We start from the raw sequence: 13580 nt of genomic DNA, 5'->3' as shown, positions 1-13580 counted from the left end.
ACCTGTTAAAATTTATAGTCACAATACCAGGAATGATTTGTCCTCTAACACACTATTCACGTTTTTTAAACTTAAAAATTAAAATACAGATGATAACGACAGCTATGTGGTAGAAGTGATATAAAAAATTAAGCCAGTAGGAACAAAGCACTGGAACCTGCTATGTAAATGTTGCACCATGGTAGCAGTGAGAATCTGCCAGATTTGGGTTCAAACTATTGTTCCAATCTCTACCATATGTGTAATTTCAACAGAACTTGCATGTCAGAGATCAAGTGTGAGGATTCATATAAATATATGGATTGAAAAGACACAAGTTATCTCCAAAACTTTCATTAATTGGTAGTATTGACAGTTTTGCTTAGAGTAATAATGTTTAATAAGAGTAACACTGGTAAACTATGGAACAGCATCCTAAATTCTTTACCTTTCAGTGGTTTACTTGGGTCAAATGTATTTTGGAAGGAAGACTGCACCAGTCTTGACAGTAGCAAAAATGTATGTGATTTTAAAGTGGTAAATACAGGATCAAGTTTTCAATAACATCCCCATGTTTAACCTTTCAAATTTATCATTTTCAAAATATTTAAGTAGCCATAAATACACTTTCCCTCGAGAAGCATACAGTTTACTCCTTTATATTCAACTCTTCAGTTTCTCAGCTCCTATAAAGCTTCCATTACGGAAGCACAGAGTGGTATTCCACTAGAACAAGGCCATGTATTTCTGAAGAATTTAGCTGATTTCCTAATCTTTGTCCACACTATTTCTTGCAAATCTGAATGTAAAATGAAGAGCTCCTTAAAAAGCTTTAAAAAAAATCTAGACTTTTCTTCATTTTTCATTTCCCTAATTCATTTTCATCTTTCATTTACCCAAAAGAGTGAAAAGAAGGGAAAATCAAAGATGACTTTTTTAAAAACAGGGTGAAGGGTCAAATAATAAAGGAAACCTCTTTTTAAGCTGTTAAGACTTTTTTTTAGGGTCAAAATCTTAGAGGACTCTCCACCTTACCTGGGATTCTAGCTGGTTCCTCTTTGTCCTCAAGGCTTCCCATCATGGCCATAAACAAATGTGCTACCAATCTTTCCACTGGAAGGACTGATTTTCATTTGCTTTTATTTGTTATCATGTTATCCTCCATCACATCTTCGGGCCTCAAAAGAGTTAAATCTTAGAAACCATAGTCTTATACCCATTTCCTTTTGTATAGGCTTTGAGGCTGACAGTCTGATGACTGTGACTTCCAGAAGACGACAAAGTGACTCCGAGTCGAGAAGCCAAAGCTTCTCTCTTCTTGGGCAGGGTGCTTCCCCATACCTGCATCAAATTTCTTATGTGTCTGTTTCAAGTTTGTGCTATTTATTCCCATTGTCAAGCAAACCAATCTATTGCTTGGTTTTCATTTTATAACCAAAATATTACATCTTAGAAATCAAATGAAGTGTCACTCTCAAACAGCCTTTTGATGAAATACTAGCACCTGAATTACAAGAGCAAGGACAAACTTCTCAATACCATTTAGTTATCTCCCTTCCTATTTGCTTATTTTCATAATACAATTATGTCAGCAGGAGCTAAAATGGCTCTATGTCTTCTGACATGCAAAGGTTTAACTTCGTCCCATCACTTTGAAATGAAGGACCATGACTTTTGAAAGAATAATTTCTCTCACCTATTACATACAAGTATTTAGCATACATGGAGATAATAACAATCATTAGAACAATTTACGTGTGACAAGTATCACTGAAGTCCAACAATCTAACATGTATATACTTAAATCCAAGCAACAGAATTACTTGAAAATCTCAAACATTTCAGACTTGTGTCTTCCCCCTCATTTACCCAACAGTCAAAATAGGCAGAGGGACAGCAGAACATCAACTTCCAAAACTTAGGTGCCTCTCAGATATAGAAAAAACCAGAGAGGAAAAAGCGCTGGTCCTACTACCTGTAGCATGTAAAATAGTAATCTGCCCTCTGAAATAGCCAACAGGTTACTTCTGGATAAAACATTCCTTCTTCTACTGCTTTAAATGAAAAATAATTCTATTCTCATTTGGACAATGTTATTTGCTTTTTTGCTAAGTCATTTACCTGTGAAATTTAACTACATAATGCAGACACCTAGACCACTTAAGTCTCAGGTCCTACTTCAACAAGAAAGGAAAAGTATTGGATAAAATGTTCTCCACTAAAAAAGTAATAATACGTGGAAAAATGAAATGTAATTACCTTTCCAAAGTCACGAACATCAAACAGGTCAAATGCTTCAAAGAGTTCACTCTTTCTCATTCCAAAGGTCTCGCAACAGGCAGTGAGGAATGTCCTTATGTTCTTCAAACAGAGAAACTGAGAAATGGGAAATAGCTATTAGTATACAGGGAATCATTCTGAATGCTCTGTATCCTCTACCCACCCAGAATGCTTTAAAAAAAAATGACAAGGAGAAAGTCAATCAACTTTTGAGGTTGCTTTTCAATTAATCCTTTAGCAATATTTGAGTACCTATTCCCATAGGCACAGGTGACAGAGCTATGAAGAAGGTGGACAATATTTCCACCCTTGAGACACTTAACACTCTATTAAGAGCAGACAGGCAAAAAAAAAAAAAAAAAAAAAAACCTCAGCAACAAAAACAAAACAGTAAATATTTTATTTCCATGTGGTGGTAAGTGCAATGGAGGAAAAACCAGAAAGGCGCACTGATGGGTATGGGGCATTTAAACAGAGAAGGTGTCAGTGGGAAGAGAGCAGATAAGCAGAGATTTGAAGGTGGTGGAGGAGCAAGCCATGCAGAAGTAGAGGACAAAGCATTCCAACCTAAAGTAGCATCCCATGCTAAAGTCCTGAGGCAAAAGGCATCTGATGTATGTCAAAGGAAAGGACCAGTGTGGCTGGAGCAGAGTGACAGGGAGAAAGGTAGGAGACGAGCTAGAAAGGTAATGAGGTCAGATGATGAAGGAACTTGTTGGACCAGCTTTTATGCTGACCAAGACGGAAGTCATTGGAGGCCTTCGGCCAGAGGAGAGAAATGACCTAATGTTTTACTAGGGGTCTTTCAGGCTGCTGTTTTTAATATAGATTGAAAGGGGCTGGAGCAAAGCTGGAGACAGGAAGAGCAGATACGAAGCTACTGCAATAACCAGGTAGGAGACAACTGTGAGAAGACCGGGTGCTTCATTTTGACTATGTTAAATCTGAGACATCCATTAGTCATCCAGTGGGGTGTGGGGCAGTAGGCAAGCAGACAAACAGGCCTGGAGTCCAGGATACAGGCGTGTATTTCAGATATAAATTTGGGAGTCTTTAGAGTACACAGAACATTTCTAACCATGATAATGCCTGAAATGGCTTTGGGAGAAATCGGAGGAGAGGAGAGGACCTGAGACTGAGTAATCCTAGAAGATCAGGAAGAGAGCCCACCAGAAGGCTAAACATGAGTGACTAGTGAGGAAGGGAAAATCAGGAGAACAGGTTTTCCCTTAACAGAAGTATAGAAAGTGTTTTTAGAATGAAGGAGTGATAAACTCTGTTAGCTGCTGATGATAGTAAGATTTGACCAAGTCCTGACCATGCAGTTTGGCAGTGTGAAGGTCATGGGTACACCTTCACAAAAGCAGGTTCCATGTGGAGTGGGGAGCTTGGAAAAGGTTTAAGAGATGATGGAAAGAGGGGAAGTGAAAAGAGAATATAGAAGGCATTTGCTGGAAAGAGGAACAGAGGATTGAGAACGTAGTCAGAAAGAGAAGTCAGGAAGGGCTTTTTAAAAACAATGGAAGCAGAATAAAAAACAAAAACAAAAAATGTGGCACCTGGGTGGCTCAGTCGGTTGAGCATCTGACTTCGGCTCAGATCATGAACTCATAGTCTATGAGTTAAAACCCTGTGTCAGGCTCTGTGTGGACAGCTCAGAGCCTGGAGCTTGCTTCAGATTCTGTGTCTCCCTCTCTCCCTGCTCCTACCCTGCTCATGCTCTGTCTCTATCTCTCAAAAATAAACATTAAAAATTAAAAAAATAAAATAAAACCAATGGAAGCTGTTACAACATGTTTTTATTTTGATGGGAATAACTTAGTAGAGAGGGGAAAGCTGGGCATGCAAGAGAGAAGGGGAGTCACCCAGATAAGGTCCTTGAGTAGGCAAAGGGGTGGGAATAGAGACTGAACTGGAGAAGTCAACTTCGGAGAAGAGCATGCTCAGTTCTTCAACACTAACAGGAAGAACAAGAGGGAAGGAAGATCTAGTGACAATTTTAAAACCAGAATTTACTTCCACTATCCAAAAGACTCAGCCTACCTAAGTACACACATACCCTGAAAGTGAATTACTTCTTTTTAAAGATATGACCTGCCACAGCACAGAAAGAAATAACACTACTATCCTCCAATAAGCGAGATACCAGCTAGCTAATTTGAGCATTCCTTAAGCACTGTCAATGTTTTATTTTGTTGTTTTGTTTTTCATATTGGTCTGTTTAATTTACAGAAAGCACATTTTACTTCCTCTGTATTTGAAATATTCTGATTTTTCACAGGTTTAACTCAGACGCAGTTTGACTATTTACAGAAATCCTTCTCAGAAGCTTAAATATTTCAGGAGGTGTTAAAACCACAGGGGAGGCATCATCAACCTTTGAAGCACAAAGGCAGAGGCCAATCAGCATATGGAGCTCATACTTTCACTTTAAAAAATTCATAAGAGACCTTTACAACACAGAATCATTCTACATGTAGCTCTTCCACGTAGGATTGCTTATTTACAGATTAAAAGCCTTGCATTTTGCCAAGATAGACAATAATTACTCTCTTGGGGATTATGTAACTGCTCTCTTGCAATATTTTTTACATAATTAAGTGCCCAGCTCATAGCTCACCAAGGAGAAGCATAATTGCATGTGCCACCCTCTGACGATTTCTCACCAAATTTAGATTTCCCTCTGTGTGGGAACTACAGTAGCCTTCCGCTCAAGTGTTTTGAGTATTAACTCAGAAAAGCAAGTATTGTTTCTCAAAGTTAAAAAAAATGAAATACAGTCATTACTGCATACATGCAGAGACTTAAAAAGAGGACTTCCCCATACTTCTGGGACCAACCTTAATCTTATTTGCCCCTTAACTAGTTCAATTCTATTAAACTCCACAGATATTTAGTGGATTCGGAAAAGGTCACTAGCATGGTCTCACTTTTCTAGGCAATCATCAAATGTGGTCTTCCCTGTAGGTATCTTTTCAGTTAACAGTTTTTCAATGCCCACAACATTCTAGACACTAGAAATGCTGAAAATGAATAACACAAGGCTCTGCCCTCAAACCCCTCTATTAATCTTATCTGGAGATTTTCACAGCTATCCAAGTTTGGCTAATAACACTAGGGTCACACTTCGCATGTTATGGGTGTTCAGCTCTGTGCAGGCACAGGAACAAAGCTGAGAGATGGAGGAAATGGGCCTTAATACTATTGCAGAAGCCCTGGGCAAAGCCGGGACTGACAGCCTGCCTGCCGTTCCCAAGACTTGGGCTTTGTTTTCATCATGCTTGTTCTTTTTCCAGTTCATTTTTTAATATTTCAGATTTAAAAGGTTAAAAAAAAAAGTAGTACAATGAACACTCCATCTATTCATCTGGAACATACTGCCATATCTCTGGGCTTTTCTATGCCAACACTTGATTTACTTATAAAAAGTATGCCACTGAAGCAAGTTACAGACATCACAGTGCTTCACTCCTAAATAACCCAACATGTCTCTCCTAGGAATAAAGATATTTCCCTACATACCCACAATATCATCATCACATCTAAGTAAACTATCAATTCTATATTATCTACTATCTTTTCATATTCTAATTTCAACTGCCCACACTATGTCTCTTCATGCTATTCCCCAACCCCCCACCCCCAGTCTAGGACCCAATTAAAATTTACCTGTTGCATTTGGTTGTTTTATTTTTGCAGTATCTTTTATTGAGAAATCTTGCTGTCTTATTTTTAAGACATTGACTTTTTGAAGATTCCAGACAAGTTGTCTTATACAATGTCCCACATTTTGCATTTGTCTTACTATTTCCTCATGGTATCATTAAACCTGTTCCTCCATTATGGGTATTTCAAGTGAACCAGAAGGTAAATCTAGATACAAATTAAACAGTTGTGGCAAAAATACTTCATACTCTGAACTTCATATTTCATAACACTTAAAGATACAAATTGTTAAGTTAAACCATTATTGTTGATGCTAAGTCTGACTGCCTGGTTAAGATGGTGACTGCCACATCTACTGTACAGGTAAACGCCCCCTTTATGTCAGTGAAAATCCAGGGAGTGACAGTTTGGTAACCATGCAGTTGTCCTCTTTCCCACTATTTTTTTCACCATGATTTACCATCCACTGCTTTTATTATTCCATGTGGGCCTGCAAAACAGTGATTTTTCTAATTCCATCATTCCTTAATTATTAGATGGTATTCTTACCAAAAGAATAGCTTTTGCTGCCTTTCTTCCCAGACCCCCCCTTTTTGCTTATATAATAATCCTCATTATTTTTTCCTGATGTTCATATTGTCCCAAGTTTGGCCATTTCAGGATCCCTTCAAATTCATTCCAGTGTCCTTTTTAAAAGAACACCATTTTCCTCATTTTCTTTCATCAAGTTGCCCCAAGTCTACATCATATGTTTTTTGCTCTAGCTCTGGAGTCACCATTTCTCCAAGCAAATCCATTTCCACTTATACAATATAGGGTATTTAGAAACCAAAGTCTGAGCACCAGGCTGCTTCCAGACTACGTGGGCCAATTTTAGTAAACAGACCAACAACTCCACCCTTTGCTTAGGCAATCTGTCACTTACAATAGAGTTAACTGAGTAAGCCAGCTCTTATTTCACTCTGTTAAGATGAAATTTGAACTTATTTCAGATGACATGACCTTGTTTTGTGCTTAGAGACGTGACTGGGTTTTAACACTATTTTTTCAGCGTAAGTGTTTTTCTCCCAAGTTTCTACATTCTTTTCGATTAGTAGCCATCTGATAGTCCTTGGTATCATCTGCAGTAGTTTAAAACATTCTGTCTTCAGCGATGGTTTATGATACACAAGGACAAAAACATGCCATTATTTCATAATCAAACCTCATGTTTGATCAAAATTGATACAACTTTGTTAAATCATTGTATTTGCATAACTTTAGGAATGTTTAGAATTTAGGATGCAAATTTTAAATAACTTCAGGATTTTTTAAATAACTTCAGGATTTTTTAAATATTAAATGCATCCACACAAGATAGTTACCAAAATTAAAGATACATAAAAGTCTAAAAATCATTTCCTCACTTAACAAATGTTACTGAGGTGCAGATTATATATAAGGCATCATAAAACATAGCCCCAGCTGGATACTGTTGTTTTTTTTTTTTTTAACTGAACACATGTTAATGGAATGAAACTGCCAAGAACTAGGTATTAGAAGAAAGCAACGTGACCCAAACTGCCCATGAAAGTCTGGTCCTAGTCAGGCAGAGTATTCAGATGGGTGGGTGCACAATTACACAGTATGTGGCAACTGCCAATAAGAAAGCATTCAAAGGTTCTTTGGGAGTCCTGGAGTATCAGAGACAGCTTTCTGGGATGAGTGACTGAGGAGAGGAGAGCAGAAGGAGGAGAGCCACAAAAACAGGAAGAATGGCTGATGTTCAGGCAGGAGAAAGGAAGTTGCCAGACTCGGGGCACAAGGGTGTGCCAAATCAATGGCACAGCATGTGCATGGGCACAAGAGAAGGCATGGCCTGCTAGGGGGATGGAAGTGGTAGCAAATGGACACAACTCCCTGGAGGGCAGCAGTGATAATGGGGCTACAGAGGAGAATGGGGGATTACAAGGATGCCAAAGGGATGTGAGCTTCTTCCTAGAAGACCTGGTGAGGTTCAAGGGTTTTAAACAGAAGAGCAGAACACCCAGCTTGCATTTTATGAGTAATCTGTAAGTGTTTGCTATGTACCAAGCTCTATACTACTCTCTATGTCATTTAACCCCATGACAACTCAATCAGGAAAGTTTTTATATATATACTTAGTTTACTCAAGTTTATATAACTGCCTTTGCCAGAGTAAGAGTCATGATTCAAATATAGATATTCTTGCTACAGAGCCCACATCCTTAACTACTGTATTATACTAGCTCCCATTACAGTGTATGGAAGTAAATGTTCTTTTCTCTTTGTTAGAGAGAGGATATGGATTAGGTAAGAAAGATAGGATAGTTAGGATGCTGCCATATTAACAAAAAAATGTGGTGATCTTGATTAGGATGGTAGAAGATAGAATGGAAAGAACTCTAGGAAGTAGTATGGAAAGGAAACACCTGGTAATTCACTGAATATGTGTGGGGTGGGGAGAGTGGGAGAGAAAAGAGAAGAATGAGGAATTATATCCATAGCTCTGTCTTGGGCACTGCACACACTCAGCGGAGACACTCACTGAAAATGATAGCTTAGCACTTGGGGGACAGGGCATGTGAAAAGGAGCCACAGACACAATTAACTGCTGTCTTTGCATATGGAGAGACCCAGTAATGAGAGAGGACCTAGGCAGCATCTCTGGCATACCCAGTGATAAGTGACATATTCTATCCACACAGCCACCAGTCTTCAACCCACAGTCACCCTCTCTGCCCCTTCAGAAACACATGAGCAGCTTGATTTTTTTTTTACAAGTTGAAGAATTAAAATGGTAGAAAAGCATTCAATAGATGGAAATAACCTTTAAAGAAATTTTAACACCATCGAGGTCTAAGACATCCTAAAGTTGTAGAGCTCTCTAGATTAGGTAATGTTCCACAACCAGATAGCTATCACAATAGACAAGGCTTTTCAAGGTGCAGCCTCTGACATGACCACTTCAATGCTAGCAACACTGATGCTTCAGAAAGGAAACATTTAAAGGTGAGGCTGCAAAAGTTCACTATAGAGCTCTGAGACAATCTTTCTCTCCCCTCTACTCCTTTTATAAGGTGTATTTTTGCCTTTTTCTCTATGTGCCTAAGAGCCATTTTGACTTTCTCAATGATATGAATACAAGCAGGATCATTTCCCTTTTTTATTTGAAAAAATAAGCATCTACTTCTCTAAAACTGTTAGCAAAACATGGGCTATGTTAACTGATGCTACATTACAGGAAAAGCCTCCACAGCTTATTGTGAAATGCACTATTTCAATCCCAACCCAGAAAAAGTATCTGTGGGAGAGATGATGATTTCTAATACATCTTCACAGCCATACACACTTGCTGACTTACTGCACTTTTCACAAGGACCACCAACAGTCAAGCTGCCTGGTGAAGAAAGCAGTTCTCAGGGTCTCGTTTCTTGATGGGACACTCATTACCCATTTGAAGGAGACCCTGAATTTGAGAGTTTGCCATAATTTGAATTATGCGTGGTCATTAATGAGCTGATTGACAGTTTTGAAAGGCACAGAAGAGATTATGATGAAGCCTATTTACAAACATTAACGTACAAGAAAAGTCTTATTTTTAGCTCACTCTCATCTTACTTTGTCAAGATCCACCCGGTACCCCTGCCATCCCAACTCCTCTGTCCCTTTCTAAAGGGATCAATCATCCTTTGCAGAACTAGTAGGCAGGAGGGCATGGAAGGGAAGTAGTAATAAATCAAGTTTCTCTCTTATTGGAATTTTCTATTTCTGCCCTTTAATCACATCTTCTCTCTCCCTCTATATGTCTTTTAAAATTAAAATTGAGACTTAAAGTCTATATCTTTTAGAAAAAAAAAAAGAACAGAAGAAAAGGAAAAGAAAAAAATGAAAAATCTTTTGTGTGGGGACTTTGTCCTTTTCTGAGTCAGTGGACCCCACCGCCAGGAGCATCATCACCACTACTCTGTAAAGAAGTCACATCTGTAGATGCCTTCCGAATAATTATAAAATAATCATGCTGCACTTAGCTTCAGTTCAGGACTGCACAGTACCTTCAAATAACTATATCAATCCTATAATAAATAAATGAGGACCCTAAAGAACATGAGGGAAGCAGTCCAGAAAGGGAGAGGAGCTGTTTTCAGAGCTCCCATTTCGTGCTCAAATCACTAAACAAAAACTCCGTTTTTAATAAACTAAAAGTATCTGCATGTTGACTGCTGTCCAAGCAGCACGGCATTTTCAAAGGATAAAAAAGTCTTCATTAATCAAAAATATAGCCATTTAAGAGGCGCCTGGGTGGCTCAGTCAGTTAAGCATCCAACTTCAGCTCAGGTCATGATCTCATGGTTGGTGGGTTCAAGCCCCACGTCGGGCTCTATGCTGACAGATAGCTCAGAGCCTGAAGCCTGCTTTAGATTCTGTGTCTCCCTCTCTAACCCTCCCCTGCTCATGCTGTCTTTCTCTCAAAAATAAATAAAACATTTAAAAAAATTTTAAATAAAAAATATAGCCATTTAATAACATTTAAAGTTACAAGCCTTTTTTTTTTTTTTTTGCATTTTCTCCAAGGATTAAAACTATTATGGGTCATATGTAACTTTATAGAAGTAATCAAGCTCCAAAATGTAGGGCTAGACTGTAAGAACACACACATTCTTGTATGCTCTGTAGCACTCCAGCTCATAACTGTGACAATCACCATGTCAACTATGCCGTGTCGGTTCTCCTAACCACTGCCACAAGTAATTTGGAAGGAGAGACTATATTGATTTCATCTATGTATCCACACAGCTTTTATAACAGACAAGTGTTTTTTTTTTAAATAAATAGTGAATGATTGATGATGCAAGTTATGTTTAAAAAAAATAGCAACCATCCCTGGGTAGCCAAAGAAGTCATTACAAAATTTTATATTAAATTGTCATCATATCCTCTCACTTATATGTTAGGGTATAAGTAGTTTTTTTTTATGGAATTACCCCAAGAACTTTAGAATTTGGTGATGTTAATAACTATAATTAAAATAAGGATTTTAAATTATTAAGCAGTTACATTCTTAAACATCAACTCTACTCTGGGTTGCCAGCCTCTGGCAATACCATCTTCAATGGTAGCCTGCAACAGATTTTCAGGATTTCTATCCCAATGTCCTCACAATAGATACACACGAGCCTTCTGCTGTTTCCAACAGCCCGTGTCCTACTAAGAGGGAGCACTGTACCCTCTCCCTCAGCAGAAACTTAGACCTGTCGTTACAAAGGTTATCTGCCAACTTCAGCATTAGTCTTTGGACACAGAAAAGGTTAGCAAACAGCACTCAATTTGCCTTATGTTTCTGGTCTTTGCACTAAAAAACTGAATGTCTGGAAAGTGCAGAGGTCAAAATTACCCTGAAACCTCTATTTTACAAAGTTCATTAACCTGTTGATAAAAGCAGTGTACGCCATTGCCTTTAATGAGAAAAAGTAACATCCAACCATATTGTTATCTGTAACACAGTTAGCCCAAAGCACAATAAAGATGGCACAGTCTACATTCCAGAAAAAACTTATTTGCAAAAGTCCCTATTACAGATATAGACCAAAAAAACAGCATTTCCTTTTGCAAAGACCATTAAGAGACAGTAGAATGCAGTAGCTGAAGTCAGGATTTTGAAATTGGTGGGAGTTCTAACAGTTTATAATAGAGGCAGTGATCATTAATAATCATAGTAGAATGTAAGCAATTGCACCAACAGTTTAGCAAGAGAGGCAGTGATGGTAATCCTAGTAGAAGAGAAGCAGTGGTAGCAACCAGGATGGCAGCAATGTGGGATCAGCTGCTCAGGCAACCACAGAGATGAAAATCAGAGTCTCCTGTGCCCTGATCTAGGTGAGATATGAACCATCCTTCCAAGGCAGAACATCCTTGGAATAGTACACCAGCCACAAAAGCCACTTCCTGTGAAGCAGCAATTAGAATCCTGTGACTGTGTTACCCCACAAGGAGGGGAGCTGTGCTGATTCTTCATTAGAGACAACATTCAAAATGGGGGAAAAGAAGGGACCTGGGTGGCTCAGGTCATGATTTCATGGTCCAGGAGTTAGAGCATCGGGCTCTGTGCTGACAGCTAGAGCCTGGAGCCTGCTTCAGATTCTGTGTCTCCCTCTCTCTCTGCCCCTCCCCCACTCATGCTCTGTCTGTCTCTCTCTCTGAAAAATAAACATTAAAAAAAATTTTTTTAATGAGGAGAAAGCTTGTGGTAACACAAATCTGTGTTGCTTTTGGAGAGCAGGCTTACAAATCCATTAATTCAGATAATGAGAATGAACCTTACTGTTCAAGTCTGACCTAAGAGGAAAAGGGCTGTATGAAAATGAAAACAAGGAGGTCTGAGGGCAAGACCCACCTCATGTACTTCTGTCCCATCCCCCATCCCTGACAAAGAGCCACCTAAGAAAGCAGCCACAGAGCTCCTCACATGCCCCTGAGGAGTCCCCATCCTCTCTATCCTTTGCTACTTAGCCCCCTGTGGCCAGGACGCTTCCCCTTGTACCTTGCTCTATGGTGCAGCCAGAGCAGGACTTGAGTAGCAGAGATCCAGAATGGAAGTAAAGAAGTAAAGCCTCTCTTTACTGCATCTCTTCTTCCTCATTTAATCCGCCCTTGATGCTATGGGGGTAGGTACTACTAGAATTCTCATCCAGTGAGGCAACTGAGGTAGAGAGACAAAATAAGTGGCCCTAAGTCACATGGCTGGTAAGTTGTAGAGCAATGTTTCAAACCCAGGTTGCTAGCTCCAAAGTCCATGCCTTTCACAACCATGACATTCTGGCAGATACTTCCCCAAGCCTATGAGCTAGGGGGTGAGGTCCTGCCCTCCAGGGATGAGAGTCTCAAAGGAGAGATACAAAGGGGCAGAGAGAGAGCATTTTGACCCCAGGCAGGTGTAATAAGTAGAGAGGCAAGCACCAGCTTTAGTGAGAGCACAAAGAAAGAACTCCTATCCAATCGAAGGGGTAGGTTGAGATTCACTCCTCCCAGGGGCTGAATTGAGTGTCCAAGGATGAACAAAAGGTCATGATAAACTGTAGGGTGAGAAGCAAAGACCTAGCCTTGAGAGGAAATGCGGTGGCTTTCATGGCCTTCACCACCCGTGCAGGAAAGAGAACCTAAAAGATGAAGGAGGCTGGAAAAGTAGGCAGGGGCCAGATCTCAAATGGAACTCAGAGTACATTTCCCCGAGAGGACAAGGCAATGCCTCATATGATGCCTGGCTCTACAAACAGTGGCAAGTGATAAACACATATGTCTCACATAAGACACTAAGCACTTTCTATAGAGTGTCTCAGTTAATACAAAAACCCTATGAGAAAGACAGTATTACTCAATGCTATGCATAAGGAATGGAGATATGGTAAATAACCCAAGGTCAAGGTAGCTAACAAGTGGTGCAGCCAAATCAGCCCCCTGCCAGCACTCTTCTCCGCCAAGTTGTGCTGCATCCTTGAGCACAGGGCTAAGGGGGTGAGGTGATGATGGGCTCTAGAGCACAGTAGGACCAGACTTCAGACACCTGCAGGCTTAAGCAGACATGGGGGTCTGCCTCAAGGAAAGCAACTAAAAATGAAGAGTAACATCTCCCTGAGTAATTTCAACTTCAGGAAAAA

At 39.5% G+C, this 13580-nt stretch overlaps 1 protein-coding gene across 1 annotated transcript in view; it reads right to left on the bottom strand.

The window, feature by feature from the left end:
• Window positions 1–13580, bottom strand: part of VAV3 (vav guanine nucleotide exchange factor 3) — a 350308-nt gene that overhangs the window by 266570 nt on the left and 70158 nt on the right. The window contains exon 2 of the mRNA XM_029947164.1: window positions 2239–2355. Within this exon, the coding sequence (XP_029803024.1) occupies window positions 2239–2355 (117 nt within the window). The remainder of the gene's footprint in view (window positions 1–2238; window positions 2356–13580) is intronic.

The sequence above is a fragment of the Suricata suricatta genome, chromosome 8, assembly GCF_006229205.1.
Source record: "Suricata suricatta isolate VVHF042 chromosome 8, meerkat_22Aug2017_6uvM2_HiC, whole genome shotgun sequence".
In the NCBI taxonomy this organism is placed as follows: domain Eukaryota; kingdom Metazoa; phylum Chordata; class Mammalia; order Carnivora; family Herpestidae; genus Suricata; species Suricata suricatta.
The sequence above is the reverse complement of the archived record's forward strand: the minus strand, read 5'-3'. Positions and strand labels throughout refer to the sequence as shown.